Raw genomic sequence first — 24,626 nt, 5'->3', positions numbered from 1 at the left:
CATCCCTGAAGCGAACAGCCCGATGTAATCAGATCACAATGCAGGGTTGCCAACTTCGGGTTCTTGGCTGGAGTGAGACTAAAATCAGACCGACTTGTTGACCGGGGGGGGGGGGGGGGGGGGTATGGGGTTGCGTGCTTACGAGATTGTTTACTGCTGTGGGAACGTTGTAGGAAGATGTCTTAAACTCCCACCCTTTCATTAAAAGCAATGCGCTGTGGTCTGGTGTGGTGTAGTCTAGTCATCGACAGAAAATGAACTGGTGTTGTTTTCTTTTTTTGGCGTGACATTTGTTGCTTGTGCGTGACAGCGTGAGGTCGACGCTGAAAGCGTGAGTGTCACGCCAGATGCGTGAGAGTTGGCGACCCTGCAGTGGGCTTTTTGTCTGAACCACCCCAAAGTGGACCAACTAATATCCATTCATATCAATATTACTGATGGACGCAAGCATCTCCCAACATCTCAGACATCAACTAAGACGGCGTTCATCAAGCAGGACATGTTGGCCCTCATGAAATCATCATTGCAGAAAAACAAGAGCATATTTTCCATGAAAACCTTTCTCATAATTGTGAGATAATGAACTTGTTAACTCAGAAGTCAGAACATGATTATTAGGTCGTTCATGCAGAAAAACAAGCAGATGGGTTTTCTTAAGCGAACGCATCACGCTTCCGTCAAACGTCACAGTGTTTCGACACGTGATCCGGAGTGTGGGCCGTCCGCATGGAGCTGATCACGGTCCGGGGTTCGAGTCCCGTTCAAAGCTCTGGCCAATGGCTGCCCTGCACGACCGTCACGTGACCGCGCCTCTATTTGCGGCAGCTGTCAGATCAGGCGGAATAGAAAGAAGCACCTTCAGCAGGCGGACCTCGGCGCCTTCAGCAGGCGGACCTCGGCGTGGATGGACGGCTCTGGCTGTTGTTGATCTTCTGACGCACACACGTAAGCAGCTGCTGGTTGATCGTAATGTAAAGCGACACGTTAGCGGTTACACGCAGCGCATGTTATTATCACTGCTCCGGCTGAAGCCCACCAGCGCTCCCAGGGTCTGCTCGGTTCATCTGTAACGTTCATGTGATCGATCGGTTCATCTGTAACGTTCATGTGATCGATCGGTTCATCTGTAACGTTCATGTGATCGATCGGTTCATCTGTAACGTTCATGTGATCGATCGGTTCATCGGTAACGTTCATGTGATCGATCGGTTCATCTGTAACGTTCATGTGATCGATCGGTTCATCGGTAACGTTCATTTGATCAGTTAATCAGTAACGTTCATTTGATCAGTAACGTAGCCGCATTATTCGCATGACAATCTTTGCCGAGATTAATCCATGTTTTTTAATGCGAGATGATTTGCGAGATTTAATGCGAAAACGAGAATCTGAAGATATGGTTTCATGAACTCAACATTAATGTGTTGCATGGTGATTTAACCCTATTTAACTGAGGTTTTACATCCGTCCAATTCATAGTGATTTATATGTGCCTCCCTCTCCTGTCGTCGGGTCTCCTCCTCATCACTGAACCAGACCCCGTCCTCTCCTCACTGCCATGGAGACCGCGGGCAGCTACGTGTCCCTCCACGGGAGGAACGTCTCCCTCAGCGCGCTGCCGTCCTCCGCCCCGCATATGTCCGTTGACAAGCTGTTCCCTGCTCTCGTTGAGTGTTTTGGCATCATCCTGTGTGGATATATAGCTGGCAGGTGGGTAGCGCTTGAATACTTTCTATTAAAATGTCGATAGCACATTTAAAAAAATATGGACATACAATTAAAGCTGTTGTTGAAAGAATTCAGTGAGTCCAGATGTTGAGAAATGGATGGTGTTCGCTTACAATAAGTACATTTGTCAGGCGCTTTTATCCAAAGCAACTGACAAATGTACTTATTGTAAGTGGCTTTGGATAAAAGCGTCTGCTAAATGCCCTACATGTGTCCCTCTACACCTCAGGGCCTCCATCATCACAGGCAGCCAAGCCAAGGGACTGGGGAACTTTGTGTCCAAGTTCGCTTTACCTGCCCTTCTCTTTAAGAACATGGTCCTGCTGGACTTTGGAGATGTTATCTGGGCATTTCTATGGAGCATATTGATAGCTAAGGTAGGGGTGTGTGTGTGTGTGTGTGTGTGTGTGTGTGTGTGTGTGTGTGTGTGTGTGTGTGTGTGTGTGTGTGTGTGTGTGTGTGTGTGTGTGTGTGTGTGTGTGTGTGTGTGTTCAAACTATTGTTTGTTTGTGCACATGCATGCACGTGTTTATAGTAGTGCTGTCAAACAATTACAATATTTAATTGCATTAATGTCACAGTTAACTTGCGATTAATCACACATTTTTATCTATTCTAAATGTCCCTTGATTTCTTTTTGTCCCATTATTTTTTTTTCTCATTTTAACGCTCTTATCAACATGGAAAAGTGGACCGTCTTGCTTTGTGCAAATGTTTTTTATTGAAAACAACATTGACACATACTGTAGTGTTCAATTTCACACCAACATTCACACTTGGAGCAAATAATCTCTCACAGTGTAGCACTGTCCATCAATAAAAGGCAAAAAAAATAAAATAAAATAAAAAAATGGACACTTTAAAAAGTGTTTGCGTTAACGGCGTTCAACTGACGCACTAGCTTATAGATTTCCTGGTGTTGCTCATGTTTGCAGAGATTGTGTTAACGTATTTTTGTTTACATTTTTTCTATTTTCTCTCGCTTTACTTTCTCCTCTCTCTCTTTGCTCTCTCTGTCTCTCTCTCTGCTCCCTCTCCCTCCTCTCACTCTCTCTCTCCCTCTCCCCCTCTCTCTCTCCCTCTCCCTCTCCCTCTCCCTCCTCTGTAAAGGTGACGGTGTTCGCTCTGGTTTGCACTCTGACACTGATGGTAGCCAGCCCAGACACCAGATACAGCAAGGCTGGTCTGTACGCCATCTTTGCTACGCAGAGCAATGACTTTGCATTAGGATACCCGATAGGTAAGATTTGGTGACATAATGTGTTTATATGAAGACATGATGCTGCCTCCACCAGGCAGAATGTGTCACTTACTTTTATTCAAGCAGTCAGGGTTGATGCACACCGCTCTACACTACTCTAAGATGTAGGTATTTACAAATTGGAATGACAACTTTCAAGATCGTCCACCAAGAAAGATGCACAACTTTCTAGCTACTGCAGTCAACACACACGCACAGACAAGGTTTAACGCACAGGCTTGCCTAGGCTGCAGCCTAGGGGCCCGCTTATGCAAGGGACCCTGGATTGACCAGACTATTTAAAAAAAATTCTTCAAATAAAAATAAAACTTGACCCCTGTTAGCCCATAACAAAAATCATAAACAAAAGAAAGGGCTGATGTGTGGGCCATGTCCGTGTCCTGGTTCATAAAGTCAATTTTGTTTGTCAAATAATCTGTCACAGCTACTAGACAGAAAAGCCGCATCATTTCTGCAGATGCACTGTAAATGTCATTTTAGCTCTGTCGGTCGGTCGCCTGGTCCACAGAAATACGTGGTCATGGCAGCTATTGCGTATGCGCACTTGTTTCTGAAGCAGTGCTGTTTAAAGGCTTCTCAATGCTTTCATACATGGCACTAAACGCCTTTCTGCCTGATCAGTAAGGGCCACACACAGACAGTAGCCTAATGACCGCCTGTATCCTCCACTGCACACTGAGCGCTGAGTGTGGGGGTCAGGTGTTGGTCAGATACAAAGTAAAAACTCTTTATTTGTGTTCTACCCTTTTCTGAGGTTTATTGTCTTTATTTCACACACTCACACATAATGCTCCTTTGGTGTTATGTTCCAGTGGATGCTCTGTACAGAACGACATACCCAGAGTACCTCCAGTACATATACCTGGTGGCGCCCGTCTCCCTCATGGTCCTCAACCCCATCGGCTTTGCGCTGTGTGAGGTGCAGCGGTGGAGACAGGCCAGTGGACCGCAGCGCAGCAGCCTGTCTATTCTGGGAGTTGTGGTTTTACAGGTATTGTTTGGTATGGTTGTTATCCTGAGCCAATGCTGAAGGAAAAGGACAATCTCTTGTTCTTTTACCCCTTTTGTTCTTTCCTGTTCTCTCCATATCTTTGGCGTTCTTTCTTTCCTCTTTCCTATTCCAGCTCATTATCAGTAGTCAATACTCTCCATGTCTGTTCCTCCAGCGTTGTGATTGTTTGGACTGCGTTCCCTCCCCAGGTGTTGAAGAACCCCATGGTGTTCATGGTGCTGGTGGGCTTGGTGTCCCACTTTGCTCTGGGCCAGAGGATCCCGCTGGTTCTGGGGCAGTTCATCGACGGACTGGCCGACTCGTTCGGGGGCGCGGCTCTGTTCTATCTGGGCCTGACCATGGTAGGACACGCTCTGTAGGCCCAGCTCAGTAACACTCAGCAACACCACACCCATCTTAGAATGGGGCGGGGCCCCAGGGGCGGGAAGGTGGACCAATGAGGTCTGGTCTCCAGAGCTTTGGTTTTAGCAGCTTAAAGGGCAGAGCCCTGGGTTCACATCAGGGGGTGTGTGTGTGTGTGTGTGTGTGTGTGTGTGTGTGTGTGTGTGTGTGTGTGTGTGTGTGTGTGTGTGTGTGTGTGTGTGTGTGTGTGTGTGTGTGTGTGTGTGTGTGTGTGTGTGTGTGTGTGTGTGTGCCAGGTGAGGCGATCATCAGTCCTGTCCACACTACAGTAAATGTAGACAGTAGGTGTGTTTGAAATGCGACCTGGGATCTGTGACATAACAACACTAACTCATAATCCATTAAATACGTGTGTGTGTGTGTGTGTGTGTGTGTGTGTGTGTGTGTGTGTGTGTGTGTGTGTGTGTGTGTGTGTGTGTGTGTGTGTGTGTGTGTGTGTGTGTGTGTGTGTGTGTGTGTGTGTGTGTGGCAGGTGGAGCAACTAAGGAAGCTGACTAGAGACTCCGGAGTGGCCCTGATCGTTCTGATCACAGCCAAACTGTAAGTTATATATTTCCAGCATGTGACAATCTTATTGGGGATGTCAGGGATGGAAAAAGCAACCATTTGAAGTGCTTCCCCATGTCACCGGGGGGTGACCTCCTGTGTCCTCTCCGCTCCAGGCTGCTCATGCCCCTGATCTGTAAGGAGATGGTGGAGCTGCTGGACGTGGGCGGGGCCAACAGCAGCAGGACCAACCACAGCAGCTTGTCCAACTTTGCCTTCCTGTACGGGGTGTTCCCCACGGCGCCCAGCGTCGCCCTCTACGCCTCCCAGTTCAACGTGGAGCTGGAGGTGGTGAGTAGCCTCCACCACTCAGCTCTACGCCTCCCAGTTCAACGTGGAGCTGGAGGTGGTGAGTAGCCTCCACCACTCAGCTCTACGCCTCCCAGTTCAACGTGGAGCTGGAGGTGGTGAGTTCGCTCCACCACTGACCGTCTCACTGGGCAGTAGTCCTGGGCAGCGTGCTCCCCCCCATGTTAATCCAATCCATATGTAGGTCCATAATCCGGTTCACGAGGGGAGATAGTATCATTACTTTACTGTTACTACTACTGCTTCTTTACCTTAATTGCTTAGGATATATACTTCACGTCACAAACCTTTGCAACACCAACTTTGCGCCTTAGGAGGCTAAAGGTCAGTGACAGTTGAACAGATGTGGAGAGAACCATACCCTCAACCATACCCTCAACCCTCAGCCCCCTGCCACTCCTGCCAGACGAAGGTGGTCATGGGCTCCCTCACGCACTGGAGGTCCATCTGGTAGGAGCTGTGGGAGGGAGGTCTGTGCACCCACAACCTCACCTTAATCAGCTCAACAATGCGCAAGCTTCTTGCTCTTCCCCCCCAAAGTCCCCGGCGTTGTGGAATGGTGGTGGGTACAGGATGTGGCTGGGAGTATCTACCCCCCAGTTTTCACATACACTGTGTTCCACCTAAAACAGTGGATCACTTAATCACCTACCTTGGCTCCACTTTGTCCTCATGCTGCTCCCTTGACACAGAAATACAGGCCCCACCACAGGACAGCACTGGTGGCCCTGGAGCTCGCAAGATATAACATGGACATAGCAGCTCTCAGCGAGACCAGACTGCATGGAGAGGACTGCTGCAGCGCATTCCGGAATCCCCCATCGGCATCAATGAAAGACTGATGACACATTCCCCTGGCAAAGGAACGCTTTGCCACCCTCATCAGTGCATATTCACCAACTCTTGATGCCGATGATAACATCAAAGAAAACCCTGGCTACAGACAGGCTGGTACCCTGGCTACAGGCTGGTACCCTGGCTACAGGCTGGTACCCTGGCTACAGGCTGGTACCCTGGCTACGGACAGGCTGGTACCCTGGCTACGGACAGGCTGGTACCCTGGCTACAGACAGGCTGGTCCCCTGGCTACAGGCTGGTACCCTGGCTACAGACAGGCTGGTCCCCTGGCTACAGGCTGGTACCCTGGCTACAGACAGGCTGGTACCCTGGCTACGGACAGGCTGGTACCCTGGCTACAGACAGGCTGGTTCCCTGGCTACAGACAGGCTGGTACCCTGGCTACGGACAGGCTGGTTCCCTGGCTACGGACAGGCTGGTACCCTGGCTACGGACAGGCTGGTACCCTGGCTACAGGCTGGTACCCTGGCTACAGACAGGCTGGTACCCTGGCTACGGACAGGCTGGTACCCTGGCTACAGACAGGCTGGTACCCTGGCTACAGGCTGGTACCCTGGCTACAGACAGGCTGGTACCCTGGCTACAGGCTGGTACCCTGGCTACAGACAGGCTGGTACCCTGGCTACAGACAGGCTGGTACCCTGGCTACAGACAGGCTGGTACCCTGGCTACGGACAGGCTGGTACCCTGGCTACAGACAGGCTGGTACCCTGGCTACGGACAGGCTGGTTCCCTGGCTACGGACAGGCTGGTACCCTGGCTACGGACAGGCTGGTACCCTGGCTACAGACAGGCTGGTACCCTGGCTACAGACAGGCTGGTACCCTGGCTACAGACAGGCTGGTACCCTGGCTACAGACAGGCTGGTACCCTGGCTACAGACAGGCTGGTTCCCTGGCTACAGACAGGCTGGTTCCCTGGCTACGGACAGGCTGGTTCCCTGGCTACGGACAGGCTGGTTCCCTGGCTACGGACAGGCTGGTACCCTGGCTACGGACAGGCTGGTTCCCTGGCTACAGACAGGCTGGTACCCTGGCTACGGACAGGCTGGTTCCCTGGCTACGGACAGGCTGGTACCCTGGCTACGGACAGGCTGGTACCCTGGCTACAGACAGGCTGGTACCCTGGCTACAGACAGGCTGGTACCCTGGCTACAGACAGGCTGGTACCCTGGCTACAGACAGGCTGGTACCCTGGCTACGGACAGGCTGGTACCCTGGCTACGGACAGGCTGGTACTCATGGGAGATTTCAATGCTAGAGTGGGCACGGAGCAGCTGGTATGGAGTAACGTCATTGGCCAGCATGGAGTCGGGACAGACAGACAGACTCCTCCCCCTCTGTGCAGAGCACCAGCTGGCCATTACCAGCACCATGGTCCAGATGAAGAACAGGCTTAAGACCATGTGCAGAGCACCAGCTGGCCATTACCAGCACCATGGTCCAGATGAAGAACAGGCTTAAGACCACCTGGCAGCACCCCCACTAGTCCGGTCTCAGTGAGAGCTGGACCTCCCACCCTTAAAACCACCTTCACTACTGCAAGAACAGCAGCCCAGCGAGCCTCCGGACTGAGGAGCACACCTGGTGGGGGCAAAAGGCCCAAGAGATCCAGAGCAGATTGCAATAACACTCAAGGCTTTTACGATGCCATAAAAGCAATGTACGCCCCGGTCCGATCAGCTGATGGGTCCACGCTCTTCAAGGACCACCAGATTCTTGCCCATTGGGCAAATCATTTTGAGAGTCTCCTCAACCACACCAACCCTATTGACCCACATATTCTGGATAATCTCCCACCCCTGCCACCAACCACGCACCTGGACACCCCACCAATTTACTCAGAAATCCATAAAGCCATTGCAGAACAATAAAAGAGCTGGACCCGATGGAATCCCTGCAGAAGTTTTCGAACACGGAGGATACATCCTCACATCGCCTGCACCTCCTGATCCAGAACATCTGGGAACATCTGGGTCCCTCCCACAGGACTGGAAGGATGCTACCATCGCGATCATTTACAAACAGAAAGGAGACGGAGCAGTATGTGGCAACAGCCGCGGAATATCTCTCCTCTCCATCGCAGGGAAAGTCCTGGCCAAGATCATGCTCAGCAGATTGGTTGAGCACATCTCGAAGCTGTGCTTCCGGAAACACTGTGTGGTTTCCGGAAGACCAGATCCACGACAGACATTGTTTCTTCATCGTGAGTTGCTCTGGAAACACCTCTCCAAACTTGGGGTACCACTCAAGCAGTGGCGGCTGCTGGTCTTTCAAAGAGGGGAAGCCCATTTTTGGCCTACATTATATAAATTGTTGATTTTATTTATATGTCAATTCTGCTCTCTGTTCCTTTTCAAGCAAATGCTCTGTGACCCTGTCATACCAACTAGCCGTCTTTTCCAGTGACTTGACCAGTGTCCTCTCAATGGCCAGCAGAGCTAGGCTGCTTAAACGGCCATGGCCCATTGTGTTACGGGTGTAGGACTTGAGCCGTTTTAAACAGGAGAAGCTCCTTTCTACACCTGCAGATGTAGCTCCAATTATTGCCACTAATGAGAACAATTTGAGGCATTGCACTGTCCAACTCCATGTCTTTAAGGAACACCAAGAAATCACACAGCTTTCCCCTGTCACCCTGCAAGTCCTGATCTGAATACAGGACTTCAGACCTCAGGCTCCCTGAATCAAAGTGATGGCCAACTATCAAAATGATATTAAACTCGAACAAGGAAATGTGGGAATTCTGTTAAACTGAAACAAGGAATTGTGTGTATAAATGTACGATGAAAATTGTCTAGCAATTTCACCAAGCAAATATCAAGAAATAGGTTGCAGTTTGTCTTTCGACTTGCTTGCAAAATCTGCGATGGGACTGAGGAATGAAGCTCCGGCAACGTTTTAAAGTTCAAAATCGCTGTCAATCAAACGGCAACTCAGTCTTGCGCAGACCCTCCAATCATCAAGCAGAATCCCAGCGTCCAGGCCAGCCCACTCCTCCATTCACCCCCAGAGACGCTATACCCCCCAGTTTTCACATACACTGTGTTCCACCTAAAACAGTGGATCACTTAATCACCTACCTTGGCTCCACTTTGTCCTCATGCTGCTCCCTTGACACAGAAATACAAACCCGGTTCAATAAAGCCTCCCCATCAGGTGGACGCCTACGCAGCAGGGTTTTTGTAAACCGTGAGTCAGTCAGAACCAAGGTGGCTGTTCACAACGCGGTACGTCTCTCCACTCTGCTTTATGGGGTCATGGACCCCATGCCGCCAGCACATCACCAACCTAGAGGCCTTCCATATCCAACTTGTGCCACTGCAGATTCTCAAATACACCAAAGCAACCAAGACGGACGATCCGAGAGGCGCATCCAGAGACACCAGCGGGCGGCTGGTACCACCCTGGCATCCACCCTTGCTCCATCTGTGGACGAGTGTGCGTCTCAAGGATCGGACTCCACGCCCATGAGCGGCAGCGGCAACGTCGCCGAACCCCCTCCCCAACCCCCATCCCCGGAACAAGCAATACCATCTGGGGAATGGGCAGCGTTTGAGTTTACACAGATAAACCCCTATCAAAAGAATTTAAAAAACAAACGGGGTAATGGAAATGAAGAGGAGCAAGTGGAAAGTAGGTGCAGTGTGACAAGTTTGCGTGTCCTGCTTTATCCAAACCCTCTTTCTTCTCTCTCTGCCTTTTCTTCTGTAGGTGACATCAGGGATGGTCATCAGTACGTTTCTGTCGGCGCCAATCATGTATGTGTCGGCATGGTTACTAACGATCCCCCTGATGGACCCCGTCCTGCTGGTGACGGAGCTGCAGAATGTCAGCTTCAACATCAGCATCGTGTGCCTCATAGCCCTGGTAGGACGTCTATGGCTTTAGTCTGACACTGTGTCAGGGGGTATCCATGTCAGAGGCCCTTCCAGTTGATATGGAAATGGAATGGCTGCAATGTCCTTATCCAGACCCTTTTCCCTGAGGTGACATTGTGACACCCTGCTGCATAAAAGTAGCAGACCCATAATTAGTGTTATGAGCGACCCCTGTGTTTTGTCCTACGATGACCCCTCCGAATAAGGTCGTATTAAGCTCAATACCCAGTTCTGCGTGAGTGGGGATCCACTTTTGGCCTCTGAGACACAAGGTAGATCTTTGCAGAGCTTCCTTGATTCATACTTCTACGTCATGTCAAAATGTAGATGAACCCAGCAAGGCCCCAGCAAGTAGGTGTGTGTGGGTGTGTGGGTGTCAGGGTTCGTCTGTTTTGAAAAAAAACTGTAAAAGTTGTAGTGCTGCCTCGATTAGTCAACGTAATCGACCATGAAGATCAGTCGACTTGGATATGAAAAATGGCTGAGGCAGGTGAGTCCTCCGAATCAAGTCCAAGAATTAGACCAAAAGCTTCCAGAGTCTCAAAGTCTGCTGATGAATTGTCAGAGAAGGCAGAAAAAACAAGCAGTCAATTCAAAATCAAACCGTTTCTGCCGGACAGCAAAGGAAAAAAGAGCTGCTCTGTTAAACATTGAGAAGCTTGAAATACAAAAATGAACTGCGTGTAGGAGTTGTTGTTGGTTTGTTGGTGTGTTTGGGGGATGGGGTAAACAGGGGCGGTTGTCTCTTATTTTCTCAGTGGTTTCATTGTTAAAACAACCTGCTGATGATCGTTCTTGTCAGCACTCCTCCCCTTCTTCAGGGGTTAAAACACGATTAGTGACTGATCTCTTGATGTTCTTAGTGTATTCATTATGGCTCTACTTCCCAACCAATCAGTTGTGTTAATTGACAGCTGCTGTGTTTTTCAGCACACTGTGGTATATTTTACCCTGCCCTGTCCCTCATAGAGATCCTGTTTGTGTATGTGTACATTTATTTTGTATCAAACCACATAAAGCCTCCGAGGTACATACATGTGTCATTTCAGGAATAAATAGTCTTGGAAATTTGCCGAAAAGTCGTGTGTGTGTGTGTGTGTGTGTGTGTGTGTGTGTGTGTGTGTGTGTGTGTGTGTGTGTGTGTGTGTGTGTGTGTGTGTGTGTGTGTGTGTGTGTGTGTGTGTGTGTGTGTGTGTGTGTTCCAGGTGTGGACCATCACAGTCACTCTGCTGAGTAAGAAGTTCACCAGGCTCCCTCATCTCTTCACGTTAAACCTCTTCCTGGCTCAGGTCAGTCTCTTATGTCAACACTGATCTGGGCTTCACTTCATTCTGCCACGTCTTCCCCTCCATTAATGACTGTGTTGAAAGTGAAAATAACAAATGTAGCAAGATCAAATCCTAAAAGAAAGGTTGTTTCTGCTCAGTTCCTCGTGTGTTTCAGTATGATCCTGTGGAACTTTGTGGTGCAACAGGAAGACATTCTGCTGGGCAAAGTCCTGACCTTCGTCCTGCTGTACGGATCTCTGTACAGCACCTACATCTGGGCTGGTCAGTCGGTGACATGCACCACAAACTCATCTTAGTCTGGTTGCTTTATACATTTTAACACTGAGTCAGTTATGTGGCTGGAATATTATTCTTAGCGTTAAGTTTGCTACCACTACTGCTACTGTACCAACACTATTATTGATGCCACTACTGCTACTGTACCAACACTATTATTGATACCACTACTGCTACTGTACCAACACTATTATTGATACCACTACTGTACCAACACTATTATTGATACCACTACTGTACCAACACTATTATTGATACCACTACTGCTACTGTACCAACACTATTATTGATACCACTACTGTACCAACACTATTATTGATACCACTACTGCTACTGTACCAACACTATTATTGATACCACTACTGCTACTGTACCAACACTATTATTGATACCACTACTGCTACTGTACCAACACTATTATTGATACCACTACTTCTACTGTACCAACACTATTATTGATACCACTACTTCTACTGTACCAACACTATTATTGATACCACTACTGTACCAACACTATTATTGATACCACTACTGCTACTGTACCAACACTATTATTGATACCACTACTGCTACTGTACCAACACTATTATTGATACCACTACTGTACCAACACTATTATTGATACCACTACTGCTACTGTACCAACACTATTATTGATACCACTACTGCTACTGTACCAACACTATTATTGATACCACTACTGCTACTGTACCAACACTATTATTGATACCACTACTGCTACTGTACCAACACTATTATTGATACCACTACTGCTACTGTACCAACTCTATTATTGATACCACTACTGCTACTGTACCAACACTATTATTGATACCACTACTGCTACTGTACCAACTCTATTATTGATACCACTACTGTACCAACACTATTATTGATACCACTACTGCTACTGTACCAACACTATTATTGATACCACTACTGCTACTGTACCAACTCTATTATTGATACCACTACTGCTACTGTACCAACACTATTATTGATACCACTACTGCTACTGTACCAACACTATTATTGATACCACTACTGCTACTGTACCAACACTATTATTGATACCACTACTGCTACTGTACCAACTCTATTATTGATACCACTACTGCTACTGTACCAACACTATTATTGATACCACTACTGCTACTGTACCAACACTATTATTGATACCACTACTGCTACTGTACCAACACTATTATTGATACCACTACTGTACCAACTCTATTATTGATACCACTACTTCTACTGTACCAACTCTATTATTGATACCACTACTGTACCAACTCTATTATTGATACCACTACTGCTACTGTACCAACACTATTATTGATACCACTACTGTACCAACTCTATTATTGATACCACTACTGCTACTGTACCAACACTATTATTGATACCACTACTGCTACTGTACCAACACTATTATTGATACCACTCCTGCTACTGTACCAACACTATTATTGATACCACTACTGCTACTGTACCAACACTATTATTGCTACTACTACTGTACCAACACTATTATTGATACCACTACTGCTACTGTACCAACACTATTATTGATACCACTACTGCTACTGTACCAACACTATTATTGATACCACTACTGCTACTGTACCAACACTATTATTGATACCACTACTGCTACTGTACCAACACTATTATTGATACCACTACCACTACTGTACCAACACTATTATTGATACCACTACTGCTACTGTACCAACACTATTATTGATACCACTACTGCTACTGTACCAACACTATTATTGATACCACTACTGTACCAACACTATTATTGATACCACTACTGCTACTGTACCAACTCTATTATTGATACCACTACTGTACCAACACTATTATTGATACCACTACTGCTACTGTACCAACACCATTATTGATACCACTACTGCTACTGTACCAACACTATTATTGATACCACTACTGCTACTGTACCAACACTATTATTGATACCACTACTGCTACTGTACCAACACTATTATTGATACCACTACTGTACCAACACTATTATTGATACCACTACTGCTACTGTACCAACACTATTATTGATACCACTACTGCTACTGTACCAACACTATTATTGATACCACTACTGCTACTGTACCAACACTATTATTGATACCACTACTGCTACTGTACCAACACTATTATTGATACCACTACTGTACCAACACTATTATTGATACCACTACTGCTACTGTACCAACACTATTATTGATACCACTACTGCTACTGCTACTGTTACCTCTGAAGCAGTGTCAACTTTATTATGTAAAATGAGGTGAGGTTTTATGTTTTCTTTGGCCTAGGTTTGATATCTCTCTGCCTGGCACTTACTAGCGGAGATGACCTGCTAAGACTTCGACCAGCAATCTTCATGGCTCTGGGCTGGGGGTAAGCCACCTCACACCTCTTCAACACACACTCCTCTTCAATACACTGATTGCAAGCTAGATTAGCAGTGGTCTTAGCCATTTGGCATTGTGTGTGTGTGTGTGTGTGTGTGTGTGTGTGTGTGTGTGTGTGTGTGTGTGTGTGTGTGTGTGTGTGTGTGTGTGTGTGTGTGTGTGTGTGTGTGTGTGTGTGTGTGTGTGTGTGTGTGTGTGTGTGTGTGTGTGTGTGTGTTCCTCAGAGTTCCCTTCTTGATAGTAGGAGCTCTGTTGTTGATGGGAGAGAGGGTGGATGATAGCATTGACTCAGCCTTCTACTACGGCCACGCTCAGGTTAGACGCTGTCCCAGTGCTATCCCTCTTCTTCTTCTGTCCTATATGACTCTGTTTATGCTATTTATCACTTTCTATTCAGGTGTATTCTTTGTCCTCCTCCACATTTCACAAAATGCTTTGCTATTCTCTCAGCTATGTTGCTAAGAACAAGTTGTTACAGAATGTCTTATAATATCTTTCTACTACAAAGTCCTTTGTCCTTGTTGAAAATGAACACAATATTATATTGTAACTCAATATATTACATTTCATTACATTATTTACTGAGTGAATCTTTAGCAGTAGTCACTACTGGTCACTGTCGAGAACATCACTGTATCTCCGTCTCCAACTGCCAGAGACCTCGGTGTGGTACTAGACAACCAGCTATGTTGCACCGCCGCAATCCTGCAGATTTGCACTTTACAACATCCGCAGGATACGGCCCTTCCTCACAAGGGAAGCAGCTCAGCTTCTAGTCCAAGCGCTGGTCATCTCCCACCTGGACTACTGCAACTCGCTCCTAGCTGGACTCCCGGTCTCTGCTATTAAACCTTTGCAGCGTATCCAGAACGCGGCAGCGCGCCTCGTGTTCAACCTACCTCAATTCTCCCACATGACTCCCCTCTTCCCCCACCTCCACTGGCTCCCTGTAGTAGCCCGCATCAGATTCAAGATGATGGTACTACTGGCATACAAGGCGGTCGATGGAACTGCCCCTGCCTACCTCCAAGCCTTGGTCAAACCACACACCCCAGCTCCATCCCTCCGCTCAACTACCTCAGCTGGACGTCTGGTACCGCCATCACTAAGAGCAACCAAAGGTCCATCAGCTAAATCACAACCTAAGGGTTAGGGTTAGGGTTAACCCTAGGGCTAACCCTCTTCTCTGGGACCACAGTGGTGGAACGAGCTCCCTGCTGATGTCAGGACCGCAGAGTCGCTCACCAGCTTCTGCAAACGACTCAAAACCCACCTGTTCAGAGTTCACCTGGACTCTACAGCCATTCAGTCCCTTATTTGTCTGTTGTACTATTGTCTGTTGTACGTCCTGGCACTTGATGAACGCAACGGAATGGGTTGGCCTGGCGATTGTTAGTACTTGCACTGTTTCACTTCTTATGACAAATGTACTTATTGTAAGTCGCTTTGGATAAAAGCGTCTGCTAAATGCCCTAAATGTAAATGTAAATGCAATAGTCAAATTGGCTTGTTGCCATAAATTGTGCATGTTGCCAACGGAACATGGCATTAGGAGGATTATTATATTATAGGGCGGGTATGTCACGCTACATGATGCCACCACTGCTTGGCCCCTAGAAGGAAAAACCGCTAAGTTCAATGAATACAGAATACTTTATCTGAGAGACGAGAGCTCTTTGTCTCCACAGAGACCGGCAGCTGTTTGATTTCATATATGTATTATTTTAGGTCTATTATAATGGCCTATATTATAGTAAATGAACTGGTGAGCACATTGGTCGTCAACATGTGATTGAATTAGTTTTTAGTGGTGGCGGTCATTCAGCCGAGGCGCCTAGCTGTAGACAGAGGTTGGAAACCCTGATAACCCAAAGTATTATTGTATTCTAGCGTTATTATTGTATTCTAGTGTTATTATTGTATTCCAGCGTTTAAACCACGCAGAAAGAGCTTTGACATAGTTTTTGAAAAAAGATGATGATAAATGATTGGTGGATCAGCGGACGAATCAGGGTCCCCTGCTGTTGACAGTAACTATGGAGGTGAGGCAGAACGTCCCTTGTGTTTCAGATCATAGCCACGGCCGCGGTGCTGGCTGTGAGCCTGACGCTGGGGAGCGTGTCCCTCCTGGGCCTCAGCCAGGCGGGCAGGGCGGAGAGGACCTACCAGGCCCTGGACAGAGCCGCTGTGACGGGCCTCGCTGGCCCCCTGGGGCCCCCTGGTGGTCTGGATGACCAGCAGCATGTGGAGCAGGTGTTGGGTTCAGGTGAGACAGCTGACGTTTGGCAATAGTTCATATGTCTGGGGTCTTATGTTTACATTTCCATGCAGATGTTGTTATTCATGCTTCTTTTTGTAGATGGCCACATCTGTTCTCCTGTCCAGTCTCTGCCTGATATGATCGCCAGCACGCAGATGGAACACACACTTCATTCTGGTAACACACTCACACAAGCATACATAAACACACACACAAACGCACATCACATTTACACTCAAACTCGCACACATGTACATAAACACATACACCAACTCAAACGCACGCATGCGCACACGTAAACATACAGTCAGTCTCACTACACACACTCACTGTTCCTCAACAGTCAGGCCTCTGCACTGCTACCTTCATCCCTGCCTCTTGATGAACGTGTACCGTTGTTTGTGTCGTCCTCTTCCAGACCACGCGGGGGCGCTGTGTGGGGGCCAGCCCGCGGCCCCGGAGCAGCCCCTGGACCTGCCCCCGCCCGGCCTCCAGACCCCCGACGAGCGGCAGACCGTCAGACACGTGCTGCTGTGTCTGCTGCTCATCGTCAGCCTGTTAGCGGTAGGGCTGTGGTTAGCGGTAGAGCTGTGGTTAGCGGTAGGGCTGTGGTTAGTAGTAGGGCTGTGGTTAGCGGTAGGGCTGTGGTTAGTAGTAGGGCTGTGGTTAGCGGTAGGGCTGTGGTTAGCGGTAGGGCTGTGGTTAGCGGTAGGGCTGTGGTTAGCGGTAGGGCTGTGGTTAGCGGTAGGGCTGTGGTTAGCGGTAGGGCTGTGGGCTCTGGTTCTCTACATGGTCAGCCTGTTAGCGGTAGGGCTGTGGGCTCTGGTTCTCTGTACATGGTCAGCCTGTTAGCGGTAGGGCTGTGGTTAGCGGTAGGGCTGTGGGCTCTGGTTCTCTGTACATGGTCAGCCTGTTAGCGGTAGGGCTGTGGTTAGCGGTAGGGCTGTGGGCTCTGGTTCTCTGTACATGGTCAGCCTGTTAGCGGTAGGGCTGTGGTTAGCGGTAGGGCTGTGGTTAGCGGTAGGGCTGTGGTTAGTAGTAGGGCTGTGGTTAGCGGTAGGGCTGTGGTTAGCGGTAGGGCTGTGGTTAGCGGTAGGGCTGTGGTTAGCGGTAGGGCTGTGGTTAGCGGTAGGGCTGTGGGCTCTGGTTCTCTACATGGTCAGCCTGTTAGCGGTAGGGCTGTGGGCTCTGGTTCTCTACATGGTCAGCCTGTTAGCGGTAGGGCTAATGGGCTCTGGTTCTCTGTACATGGTCAGCCTGTTAGCGGTAGGGCTGTGGTTAGCGGTAGGGCTGTGGGCTCTGGTTCTCTACATGGTCAGCCTGTTAGCGGTAGGGCTGTGGTTAGCGGTAGGGCTGTGGGCTCTGGTTCTCTACATGGTCAGCCTGTTAGCGGTAGGGCTGTGGTTAGCGGTAGGGCTGTGGGCTCTGGTTCTCTGTACATGGTCAGCCTGTTAGCGGTAGGGCTGTGGTTAGCGGTAGGGCTGTGGGCTCTGGTTCTCTCTACATGGTCAGCCTGTTAGCGGTAGGGCTGTGGTTAGCGGTAGGGCTGTGGGCTCTGGTTCTCTCTACATGGTCAGCCTGTTAGCGGTAGGGCTGTGGTTAGCGGTAGGGCTGTGGTTAGCGGTAGGGCTGTGGTTAGCGGTAGGGCTGTGGTTAGCGGTAAGGCTGTGGTTAGCGGTAAGGCTGTGGTTAGCGGTAGGGCTGTGGTTAGCGGTAAGGCTGTGGTTAGCGGTAGGGCTGTGGTTAGCGGTAGGGCTGTGGTTAGCGGTAGGGCTGTGGTTAGCGGTAGGGCTGTGGGCTCCCTGTTAAACAGTATATCACTATGTTCTGGTCTCTTTGGGTTTCTGGGTCTATCCGTTTCTCATTCTTGTTGTCTCTGTCTGTCTTTAGAATCTCTCCAGTTGTCTTTGGTGGCTTTTCAACAAAGATCCAGGGAGACTCTACCTTGAACTTCAGTTCTTTTGTGCCGTTGCAAATTATGGACAGGTATGCACAAGTATGTATGTACAGATTAATTAGGTGGAATTCATCATGGACCCTGGAAAAACTGTGTGTGTGTGTGTGTGTGTGTGTGTGTGTGTGTGTGTGTGTGTGTGTGTGTGTGTGTGTGTGTGTGTGTGTGTGTGTGTGTGTGTGTGTGTGTGTGTGTGTGTGTGCTCAGGGTTTCATATCGTTTGGGATCTTCGGCCTGGATAAACAACTCATTATCCTCCCCTTCAGGAAGAGGTGAGCAGAGACCCCCACAGACCCCCTGTTACCCCCCCCACAGACCCCATGTTACCCCCCCACAGACCCCATGTTACCCCCCCACAGACCCCATGTTACCCCCCCACAGACCCCATGTTACCCCCCCACAGACCCCATGTTACCCCCCCACAGACCCTGTTACCCCCCCACAGACCCTGTTACCCCCCCTACAGACCCTGTTACCCCCCCCACAGACCCTGTTACCCCCCCACAGACCCCCTGTTACCCCCCCCACAGACCCTGTTACCCCCCCACAGACCCCCTGTTACCCCCCCCACAGACCCCCTGTTACCCCCCCCACAGACCCCCTGTTACCCCCCCCACAGACCCCCTGTTACCCCCCCCACAGACCCCCTGTTACCCCCCCCACAGACCCCCTGTTACCCCCCCCACAGACCCCCTGTTACCCCCCCCACAGACCCCCTGTTACCCCCCCCACAGACCCTGTTACCCCCCCCCTACAGACCCTGTTACCCCCCCCACAGACCCTGTTACCCCCCCCACAGACCCCCTGTTACCCCCCCCACAGACCCTGTTACCCCCCCCACAGACCCCCTGTTACCCCCCCCACAGACCCCATGTTACCCCCCCCACAGACCCCCTGTTACCCCCCCTACAGACCCTGTTACCCCCCCCACAGACCCTGTTACCCCCCCCACAGACCCCCTGTTACCCCCCCCACAGACCCTGTTACCCCCCCCACAGACCCTGTTACCCCCCCCACAGACCCCCTGTTACCCCCCCCACAGACCCCATGTTACCCCCCCTACAGACCCTGTTACCCCCCCCACAGACCCTGTTACCCCCCCCACAGACCCCCTGTTACCCCCCCCACAGACCCCCTGTTACCCCCCCCACAGACCCCCTGTTACCCCCCCCACAGACCCCCTGTTACCCCCCCCACAGACCCTGTTACCCCCCCCCCTACAGACCCTGTTACCCCCCCCACAGACCCTGTTACCCCCCCCACAGACCCCCTGTTACCCCCCCCACAGACCCTGTTACCCCCCCCACAGACCCCCTGTTACCCCCCCCACAGACCCCATGTTACCCCCCCCACAGACCCCCTGTTACCCCCCCTACAGACCCTGTTACCCCCCCCACAGACCCTGTTACCCCCCCCACAGACCCCCTGTTACCCCCCCCACAGACCCTGTTACCCCCCCCACAGACCCCCTGTTACCCCCCCCACAGACCCCATGTTACCCCCCCCACAGACCCCATGTTACCCCCCCCACAGACCCCATGTTACCCCCCCCACAGACCCCATGTTACCCCCCCCACAGACCCCATGTTACCCCCCCACAGACCCCCTGTTACCCCCCCCACAGACCCCATGTTACCCCCCCCACAGACCCCATGTTACCCCCCCCACAGACCCCATGTTACCCCCCCCACAGACCCCATGTTACCCCCCCCACAGACCCCATGTTACCCCCCCCCACCCACAGACCCCATGTTACCCCCCCCACAGACCCCATGTTAGCCCACTGGTGTGTGTGTGTGTGTGTGTGTGTGTGTGTGTGTGTGTGTGTGTGTGTGTGTGTGTGTGTGTGTGTGTGTGTGTGTGTGTGTGTGTGTGTGTGTGTGTGTTAGATTGCGAGGCCTGTGGCGAGGCGATGAGAACGAGGACCAGAGTCCCTCACTGGAACAAGAAGAAGTCCGCCTCACCTGCACCCAGTTTGTCCGCTACCACAAAGACCAGTGTGTGCTGGACCTGCTGCACACACGCAGGTAAACGTGTGTGTGTGTGTGTGTGTGTGTGTGTGTGTGTGTGTGTGTGTGTGTGTGTGTGTGTGTGTGTGTGTGTGTGTGTGTGTGTGTGTGTGTGTGTGTGTGTGTGTGTGTGCGCGTGCCTTTTGACAGTCGGAGTCCTCTACCTGTGTTTGAAAGGGCTTTTGGTTATCACATTGTTTGGTCAATCTACAGCAGCAGATTATTGGATGGAAGTCAGATTAATAAAACATGCTTTCCCGCTTCCCCCACATCTGGATATTCTGCCCTCTAGTGGCTCAGGGGAGAATGTGTGCACACCGACGGGTGAATCCTTACTCTGACTATGACAAAGGAACAAGCCAGAAGGAGTTCAGCAAGGAGAAGAACCCACAGTAGGAATACGAGGCTACAATCCAACGATCCCGCCCCCTGATCCCGTCCCCTGATCCCGCCCCCCGATCCCGTCCCCTGATCCCGTCCTCCTGATCCCGCCCCCCTCAACCAGCACTGCCCGTAGTGCCAAAGCGTTTCCACGGGAACAGGCCCGAAGACTATTGCACTGAAGCCCAGGACTCCCTGAATGAAACCCACCAAGACGCCATCGCCATCCCAACGTGCCGGCTGGCCCAGGGTCCTGACCCAGGGGTCACCCTCTGACCCCAGGGTCCTGACCCAGGGGTCACCCCCTGACCCAGGGTCCTGACCCCAGGGGTCACCCCCTGACCCAGGGGTCACCCCCTGACCCAGGGTCCTGACCCAGGGGTCACCCCCTGACCCAGGGTCCTGACCCAGGGGTCACCCCCTGACCCCAGGGGTCACCCCCTGGGGTCAGGGGGTGACCCCTGACCCAGGGTCCTGACCCCAGGGGTCACCCCCTGACCCCAGGGTCCTGACCCAGGGTCACTCCCTTACCCCAGGGTTCACCCCCCCCTGACCCCAGGGTTCACCCCCTGACCCCAGGGTTCCCCCCCTGACCCCAGGGTTCACCCCCTGACCCCAGGGTTCCCCCCCTGCCTGACCCCAGGTGGCCCGGGCACGGTGTCTGATCATGCACACCATCCAGGGATCAGGTCAAGCTGATCCACAATGTTCCGTCCTTTAATTCCATCCACATTGAAGGCTGGGATTGAAACATTGTCTTTATCACGAGGACCAGGGCTACAGCTGTCCCAGACCTGGTCCTGGTCCTGGTCCTGGGACCAAGGATGGAGGTGGTAGGAGGTAGTGAAGGTATTTCAACCAGGAGAGAGTGTACAAATGAACCCATATATGTACTGACAACAACACCTTTAGCGTTGAGATGCCATCAAATGATTGTTCATGGGCCCAGAGAGCGGCCCGTTGGTTGGAGGTGTGCTGATGACGTAGCGGCGCCCACACCTGATGAGGAACAACCACGCCGTGGACATGGGACTGACGTGGAGGGTGATCAGAAGTTGAGATGAGGATAAGCCTTGGGCCTGAGCTTGAGAAACTTAACCTTGCACCTGCACAGACAAAAGTGTGTGTGTCAATACGAGACGCCATGATGGAGCAAGAGCCCCAGAACAAGAGGCCGTCCCCCTGATGTTATTAAGCAGGATCCACCCAACGCCTCTGGTACCAAGTTGAAGATGTATGGGCTACCACCACACGCAAAGGTTAACCTCACGAGAAGTAGAACATTGTCCCGTTTGATCTGGAACAGAGGCCACTGGGACCGGTCAACTGGCCTTATTATAAAAGTGTCCATGATTTTGGATTTTCAAAGCCAAGCTCTCTGGCCTGCTTATTTGATTAAATTGATGATGTAATCTGACGTGGCATGGTGAAGGGAATAGTGTTCCAGAGAATTAGGGATATTGGTGCTTGCAAAGAGGCCTGAATGTGGGGTGGAGAGGTTGAAATGATTCCTTGTAGCCATCACTACTGGGCTTGTTCCGAACTCTGGAAAGGAAGGGAAATCCAACAAACCTATACCAAACCAAATACCTGTCCTTAAGTTCTCAATGAATGTTAGCGGTTTTTTAAAATGTATGTTTTCGTTTGTTGAACAAGACGCAGACCCTTTTAGAAGCCATGAAATGAGGTGATTGACATGTGGTCAGGCTGGCATGAGAATCCCGATGCTAAGGCTTGGACATTGATTATGGTGGATGATATTATTCTCTGGAATGAGATGGATTTGGGCGACCGGGCAGCAGGTCTCGGGTCAGCATCCCTGCAGGCACTACCGAAATGTAGAAAGTGTTAGTTGGGGTGTAAGTGTATAGTCAAATTTGTGTCAATACAATTTAACCAAACTGATAACTATATTGACAACAATCTGATTCCATATACATTGCATACAGTGTATATGTATTCACAGCGCTTCACTTTTTCCACATTTCGTTATGTTACAGCCTGGAATAAAGCTGGATTCAATTCATTATTTTTCCTCAAAATTCTACACACAGTACCCCATAATGACAACATGAAAAAAGATTTTTATAAATGTTTGCAAATTTATAAGAAATAAAGAACTAGAATATAATATGTACAAAAGTATTCATAGCCTTTGCTCAATACTTTGTTGTGTCAGCTTTGGCAGTAATTACAGCCTCAAGTCTTTTGGAATATGAAGACACAAGCTCGGCACGTCTGTCTTTGGCCGGTTTCGCCCGTTCCTCTTTACAGAACCTCTGGAGCTCCATCAGGCTGGAGGGGGCGCGTCGGTGCAGACATTTTCAGATCCCTCCAGAGATGTTCAATGGGATTGAAGTCTGGGCTCTGGCCGGGCCACTCTAGGACATTCACAGAGTTGTCCTGGAGCCACTCCTTCGATGTCTTGGCTGTGTGCTTAGGGTCGTTGTCCTGTTGAAAGATGAACCGCGGCCCAGTCTGAGGTCAAGAGCGCTCTGGAGTGTGTTCTTCTTCCAGGATGTCTCTGTACATTGCTGCGTTCATCCTTCCCTCAATCCTGCCAGTCTCCCAGTTCCTGCTGCTGAAAAACATCCCCACAGCGTGATGCTGCCACCAGCACGCTTCACTGTAGGGGTGGTCTTGGCCAGGTGATGAGCAGTGCCTGGCTTCCTCCAAACATAACGCTTGGCATTCACGCCAAAGAGTTCGATCTTTGTCTCATCAGACCAGAGAATTTTGTTTCTCATGGTCTGAGAGACTTCCTGGTGCCTTTTGGCAAACTCCAAATAATAATAAAAAATACTAATACATTTTATTTATAGTGCCCTTTTCATCCAAAGATCTCAAAGGGCTAGCCCTCCAGGCGGGCTGCCATGGGCCTTTTACTAAGGAGTGGCTTCCGTCTGGCCACTCTGCCATACAGGCCTGATTGGTGCTGCAGCGATGGTCGTCCTTCTGGAAGGTTCTCCTCTCCACAGAGGAACCCTGGAGCTCTGTCAGAGTGACCTTCTGGTTATTGGCCACCTCCCTAACTAAAGCCCTTCTCCCCCGGTCACTCAGTGTAGAGGGACGGCTCTAGGAAGAGTCCTGGTGGTTCCAAACGTCTTCCATTTACGGTTGATGGAGGCCACTGTGCCCATTGGGACCTTTTAAAGCAGCAGCATTTTTTTGTACCCTTCCCCAGATCTGTGCCTCGAGACAATCCTGTCTCGGAGGTCTACAGACAATTCCTTGGACTTCATGCTTGATTTGTGGTCTGACATGCACTGTTAACTAGTGATGGGTCGTTTGCGACTGAATCAGTTAGAAGGAACGACTCTTTAACAAGAACGAACCGACCTGGTTCCACGTTTCAGTTCTCTCTCGTTCGTCTCTATCGTTCGTTCTCCCAGACTCGACTCCCCCTCGCTGACTCGCTGTTCACTGTCTTAAGTTAGCAGAGTGGTGAAGAGGGACTGGCCTGGACAACAACATCCTGATTCCGAACATGAAGCGCTCCTCTGCTGAAAGGAACTTAGTTGTAATGTCATGTGCTGATTGATGACTGTTTGCACGATCGTTTGAGAATAAGGGGGGAGCTGGGTCTGACTGACTCATCTGAGAACCGTGCATTCCATGATTCACCACTACCGGAAATGCGACTGAACGAACAAACAAAAAAACTATTCTTCTTGGTGAACTGACCGACACGAACTGAATCAAGGAAAATAATTATGAAATCCATCACTACTGTTAACTGTGGGACCTTGTATAGACGGGTGTGTATCTTTCCAAAGCATGTCAAATCTAAATCTGAATTGACCACAGGTGGACTCTAACTAAGATGTAGAAGCATCTCAAGGATGATCAGTGGAAACAGAATGCACTTGAGCTCAATTTTGAGCTTGATCGCAAAGGCTGTGAATACTTGTGTACAAGTCATTTCTTTGTTTTATATTTTTAATAACTTTGCAAAAATCTCAAACAAAATCTAAAATCTAAATCTTTTTATAACTTGTCATTATGGGGTATTATGTGTAAAAT

The 24,626-nt window shown here is 49.9% G+C and overlaps 1 protein-coding gene across 1 annotated transcript; it reads left to right on the top strand.

The window, feature by feature from the left end:
• Nucleotides 1-845: 845 nt before the first annotated feature.
• gpr155b (G protein-coupled receptor 155b) lies at nt 846-20,836 on the top strand. The gene is made up of 20 exons (XM_084470866.1): nt 846-945; nt 1,537-1,710; nt 1,958-2,105; nt 2,839-2,968; nt 3,802-3,980; nt 4,190-4,342; nt 4,876-4,943; nt 5,066-5,240; nt 9,830-9,985; nt 11,202-11,285; nt 11,423-11,546; nt 13,901-13,985; nt 14,224-14,314; nt 16,070-16,265; nt 16,359-16,436; nt 16,678-16,823; nt 18,150-18,245; nt 18,421-18,485; nt 20,103-20,240; nt 20,515-20,836. Exons 2-20 carry the CDS (start codon nt 1,559-1,561, stop codon nt 20,561-20,563), a joined length of 2,313 nt encoding a protein of 770 aa, XP_084326992.1. The 5' UTR covers nt 846-945; nt 1,537-1,558; the 3' UTR covers nt 20,564-20,836.
• Nucleotides 20,837-24,626: the final 3,790 nt, after the last annotated feature.

The sequence above is a fragment of the Micromesistius poutassou genome (assembly GCF_964030765.1).
Source record: "Micromesistius poutassou genome assembly, chromosome: 7".
Classification (NCBI taxonomy): Eukaryota; Metazoa; Chordata; class Actinopteri; order Gadiformes; family Gadidae; genus Micromesistius; species Micromesistius poutassou.
Note: the sequence above shows the minus strand (reverse complement) of the source record. Positions and strands in the feature narration are given on the sequence as shown.